Consider the following 6000-nt stretch of genomic DNA (forward strand, 5'->3'; position numbering starts at 1 on the left):
TAACTTTATTGTTAATAAATGCATTGGAAATTTGCCAACAATTTTAGTATAATAAACTTCATTGGAAATTTGCCAACAATTTTAGTATAATAAACTTCATTGGAAATTTGCCAATATAAAATTTTGCTGATGAAGGTTTTTTGTTTACCTTTAGCCTTGACTATGAAGTCATTTTCTATTTTTATAGCCTTATGATGTAGTTGAATTATTTAATACTTTTATGATGTGTTTAAATGGGGTTTTATGGTTGCAAATTTATTATTTTAGTTTAATAAACTCCATTTAAAATTTGGTAATAAAAAAAATTTTTGTTTATTTTTAGCTATGATTATGATGTCATTTTCTATTTTACTTTTATGGTTGCAAAGAAATTTTTATTTTTAGATATTACTGTTAAATGATGCTGATTAAGGTTTTTGCTATGTTTAGCCATGACTATGATGTCATTTTCTATTTTAATATCTGTCATGATGTATTTAAATGGGCTTTTATGGTTACAAAGGAATTTTATTTTTAGATATTACTGTAAAATGTTGCTGATAAAGGATTTTTGTTTATTTTTAGCCATGACTATGATGTCATTTTCTATTTTAATACCTTTATTATGTAATTTCCATTTTTAGATATTACTGTTAAATGATGCTGATTAAGGGTTTTTTGCTATGTTTAGGCATGACTATGATGTCATTTTCTATTTTAATATCTTTATGATGTATTTAAATGGGCTTTTATGGTTACAAAGGAATTTTATTTTTAGATATTACTTTAAATGTTGCTGATTAAGGATTTTTGTTTATTTTTAGCTGTGACTATGATGTCACTTTCTATTTTAATACCTTATGATGTATTTAAATGGGCTTTTATGTTTAGAAACCAATTTTATTTTTATACGACCGCAAAAATTAAAAAATTTTTGGTCGTATATTGGTATGACGTTGGCGTCGTCGTCGTCCGAAGACACATTGGTTTTCGCACTCTAACTTTAGTTTAAGTGAATGGATCTCCATGAAATTTTACCATAAGGTTCAATACCACAAAAGGAAGGTTGGGATTGATTTTGGGGCTTATGGTACCAACAGTTAAGGAATTAGGGGCCTAAAAGGGGCCAAAAATAAGCATTTTTGTAACTTCCAGACATAACTTGTGTGTTAGTGTATGGATCTCTCTGACATTGTACTACAAGGTTCCATATCACAAAGGGAATGTGGGGATTGATTTTTGGGGTAATTGCCGCAAAATTTTAGGAATTAGGGGCCCAAAAAGGGGCAAAAAAACAAGCATTTTTCTAGTTTCATGATAATAACTTGTGTGTAAGTATATGGATTTTTGCTGAACTTGAACTACAAGGTTCCATATCACAAAAGGGAAAGCTCGAATTGAGTTTGGGGGTAATTGCCCAAAACGTTTAGGAATAAGGGGCCAAAAAGGGGCCAAAAATAGCATTTTTCTAGTTTCCAGACAATAACTTGTGTTCAAGTGTATGGATCTCTCTGAAATTGTACTGCAAGGTACCATACCACAAAGGGAATGCTGGGATTGATTTTGGGGGTAATTGCCTCAAAATTTTAGGAATTAGGGGCCAAAACGGGGCAAAAAACAAGCATTTTTCTAGTTTCAGGACAATAACTTGTGTGAAGTGTATGGATCTTTATGAAATTGTACTACAAGGTTCCATATCACTAAAGGAAAGCTGGGTTTGAGTTTGGGGGTAATTGCCCTAAACGTTTAGTAATTTGGGGCCAAAAAGGGGCCTAAAAGCAAGCATTTTTCTAGTTTCCAGACAATAACTTGTGTTCAAGTGTATGGATCTCTCTAAAATTGTACTGCAAGGTACCATACCACAAAGGGAAGGCTGGGATTGAGTTTGGGGGTAATTGCCTCCAAATTTTAGGAATAAGGGGCCAAAAAGGTGCAAAAAACAAGCATTTTTCTAGTTTCAGGACAATAACGTGTGTAAGTGTATGGATCTTTATGAAATTGTACTACAAGGTTCCATATCACAAAAGGAAAGCTGGGTTTGAGTTTGGGGGTAATTGCCTTAAACATTTAGGAATTTGGGGCCAAAAAGGGGCCTAAAAACAAGCATTTTTCTAGTTTCCAGACAATAACTTGTGTTCAAGTGTATGGATCTCTCTGAAATTGTACTGCAAGGTACCATACCACAAAGGGAAGGCTGGGATTGAGTTTGGGGGATGATGAATCATAAGGGGGTTCAAAAAATTTAGTGGAGGGATTTTTTTTTTCTTTAAAATTTTCCATTTTAAATTGGTTATTTCTGATTTATATATAAAAGCAAATAATAATGATATGGTTTGAATAGGTAAATTAAAAATTTTTAAGTTCTTAGACCACATTCATTCTGTGTCAGAAACCTATGCTGTGTCAAATATTTAATCACAATCCAAATTCAGTGCTGTATCAATCTTGAATGTTGTGTCCATACTTGCTCCAACTGTTAAGGGTTCGACCTCTGCGGTCGTATCAAGCTGCGCCCTAGCGGAGCATTTTATTGTGTTTTGGTCCGTTTTTCTTATACTTTATGCAATAGGTCTTCTATATTTGGTGTATGGAATGATTGTAAGGTGTACATGTCCAACTGGTAGGTGTCATCTGACTTTGACCTCATTTTCGTGGTTCAGTGGTCAAAGTTAAGTTTTTGAGTTTTGGTCTTTCTTCTTATTATTGGTTTTGCTCAGTTCTTATTATTTCTTCTTCTTCTTCTTCTTCTTCTTCTTCTTCTTCTTCTTCTTCTTCTTCTTCTTCTTCTTCTTCTTCTTCCGCCGCTTTTAAATTTGAACTTGTCCCCACCCGTTCTCCAAAACCGCTTGTCAGATTAACTTAGGGTTTCACAATATGCTAGACTAACATGAAGGGGTAATTTGAGGGGCAAAAAGAAAGGAGGGTTTTACTATAGAACCCTATGGGATTTTTTTTTTTAAATTTTCAAATGATTATAAATTGAAAACCGTTTGTGATAGACACAATCTTTTTAATTGAAAATGTTCAAAATGATAAAGCCCATTAAATGAAATACAGGGTAAGTCCCCAGGGGTCACGCCCACCCCCTGCCATTTAAGAAAGTTCTAATATCTTTTAAATGGTTGAGATCCCCACCCCTAAACCATATATATTCTGGTTTGTCATGCTAAGATGGTTTGAATGATATACAGGGTTAGTCCCCAGGGGTCATCCCGACCCCCTGCCATTTGAGAAAGTTCTAATATCTTGTAAATGGTCGAGATCCCCACCCCTAAACCATATATATTCTGGTTTGTCATGCTAAGATGGTTTGAATGATATACAGGGTTAGTCCCCAGGGGTCATCCCGAACCCCTGCTATTTGAGAAAGTTCTAATATCTTGTAAATGGTCGAGATCCCCACCCCTAAACCATATATATTCTGGTTTGTCATGCTAAGATGGTTTGAATGATATACATAGTTAGTCCCCAGGGGTCATCCTGACCCCCTGCCATTTGAGAAAGTTCTAATATCTTGTAAATGGTTGAGATCCACACCCCTAAACCATATATATTCTGGTTTGTCATGATTAAGCACATCAAATGAAATACAGGGTTAGTCCCCAGAGGTCACCCCCACCCCCTGCCATTTAAGAAAGTTCTAATATCTTGTAAGTGGTCAAGATCCCCACCCCTAAACCATATATATTCTGGTTTGTCATGCTATGATGGTTTGAATGAAATACAGGGTTAGTCCCCAGGGGTCACCCCCACCCCCTGCCATTTAAGAAAGTTCTAATATCTTGTAAGTGGTCAAGATCCCTGCCCCTAAACCATATATATTCTGGTTTGTCATGCGAAGATGGTTTTAATGATATACAGGGCTAGTCCCCAGGGGTCACCCCCACCCCCTGCTATTTAAGAAAGTTCTAATATCTTGTAAGTGGTCAAGATCCCCACCCCTAAACCATATATATTCTGGTTTGTCATACCAAGATGGTTTGAATGATATACAGGGTTAGTCCCCAGGGGTCATCCCGACCCCCTGCCATTTGAGAAAGTTCTAATATCTTGTAAATGGTCGAGATCCTCACCCCTAAACCATATATATTCCTGTTCATCATGTCTCGAATATTTGAATGACGTGTACGGTCAGTCCCCATGGGGTCCCCCCACCCCCAATGTTCTAATATCTTGTAAATGGTCGAGATCCCCACCCTTAAACCATATATATTCTGGTTTGTCATGCCAAGATGATTTGAATGATATACAGGGTTAGTCCCCAGGCATTACTAATGCATATACTTTACTGGATCAAACCAATTTTCACTGGACTTTGTCCAATGTCAGGCGACACTGGGAATTTCGAATTATGGGAGCTTCTTTTGGGAGACTTCGTAACAGCATCCTGTTACAATCATTTCTTGTACTATATGCAATAAGTCAACTATATTTGGTGTATGGAAATATTTTATGATGTACATGTCAGTCTCGCAGGTTTTATTTGACCTTGACCTCATTTTCACGGTTCATTGCTCAGTGTTAAGTTTATGTGTTTCAGTCTGTTTTTCTTAAACTATAAGCAATAGGTCAGCTATATTTGTTGTATGGAAGGATTGTAAGCTGTTCATGTCTGCCTGGCATGGTTCATCTGACCTTGACCTCATTTTCACGATTCATTGGTCAATGTTTAGTTTTCTTGGTTAAGTCTGTTTCTTAGAAACTATAAGCAATAGGTCAACTATATTTAGTGTATTGAATGATTGTAAGGTGTACATGTATTTCTCGTTTGGTTTATATGAACTTGACTTCATTTTCTTGGATCATGTTAAGTTTATGTAATAGTTGTAGTAAAGCTTTATATTTAGGACTATCAACATAATATCAATGGTTAGTAAAGAAGGCGAGACATTTCAGCGTGTGCACTCTTGTTTAAATTTTTTGGCAGAAACTCTGATAGATAGATAGAAGCTTCAAACAGCAAACAAATATGTTCTGCAAAGTAAGAACTGCAAATAAGTCAACATGATCAAAATTGTCAATCGAACCTTTACTGGAGTTATTGCCCTTGAAAGAGTATTTGTACCAATTTCTATTTTGCTTTTAGTAGACACTATGATAGATGGAGAGAAACTGGCAAATATATTCAGCAAAGTAATACCAACAAATAATTCAACATGACAGAAATCATCAATTGATCCCTAAAATTGTCAATTTCTCCTTATTTTGAAGAGTTATATTGCCCTTAAAGATGTTTTTACCAATTTGTTATAGTTTTTTTGCAGAAACTATGGCAGATAGAGAGAAATTTCAAATGACATGTTTGAATACCCATTTATATACATTTAACAGCAAAATAATCATTGATGCAAGATCTACACAAAAATTTCAGGCGAGCGATCCAGGCTCTTAGTAGCCTCTTGTTTATTTTGGGATGCATGATCACCAGACATCAAAAGTTAAAACTAAATGTCATTGGCTGATTGTTGATAACCACCATTGTCATCCATTGAGAATAAGCTAAAAACATGGTAAAAATTGTGTACTTCATGTCTAAATTATGTCATTTGTCAGGTTTGAAATTGACACAACATCTCCTTATTTTATTACTAAAATTTATGGCAATTATTGTAATTATATTCATATTTCATTTAGTTCACAGAAATGTTGATACAATAGTTACTGGTGTATCTAAACATTTGGTGAAAAACTTCAATAATATTGACTTATGCTCCAAATATTTTTTAGGTGCCATGAGCAGTGATTTAGCAGAAGTGAATGAAACCAAACAAAAAGTAGAATATTTTCAGAAAGAAAAACTACTGAAAGACAATAAAAAACTTGTACAGGAAATATAGATACTATGAAGGAAAATACCAAGAATTCGAATTCGAGATGATTATTGGGATAAGCTGTTGGTGATCTCCCCTGTACACAGTTATACATTTACTTACATTCTAATCCATTTGAAAAATACTTGATTAAGGTAGTATTGGGGCTATAAACAAAAAATAAAATAAAATTTGCTTATTTCATTAAAAA

General features: G+C 34.6%; 1 protein-coding gene across 1 annotated transcript in view; it reads left to right on the forward strand.

The window, feature by feature from the left end:
• LOC127731246 (zinc finger HIT domain-containing protein 2-like) overlaps positions 1-6000 on the forward strand; it is a 34512-nt gene extending 28512 nt beyond the window's left edge. The window contains exon 11 of the mRNA XM_052240269.1: positions 5707-6000. Within this exon, the coding sequence (XP_052096229.1) occupies positions 5707-5816 (110 nt within the window). The 3' untranslated portion in view covers positions 5817-6000. The remainder of the gene's footprint in view (positions 1-5706) is intronic.

The sequence above is a fragment of the Mytilus californianus genome, unplaced genomic scaffold, assembly GCF_021869535.1.
Source record: "Mytilus californianus isolate M0D057914Y unplaced genomic scaffold, xbMytCali1.0.p SCAF_2, whole genome shotgun sequence".
NCBI lineage: Eukaryota > Metazoa > Mollusca > Bivalvia > Mytilida > Mytilidae > Mytilus > Mytilus californianus.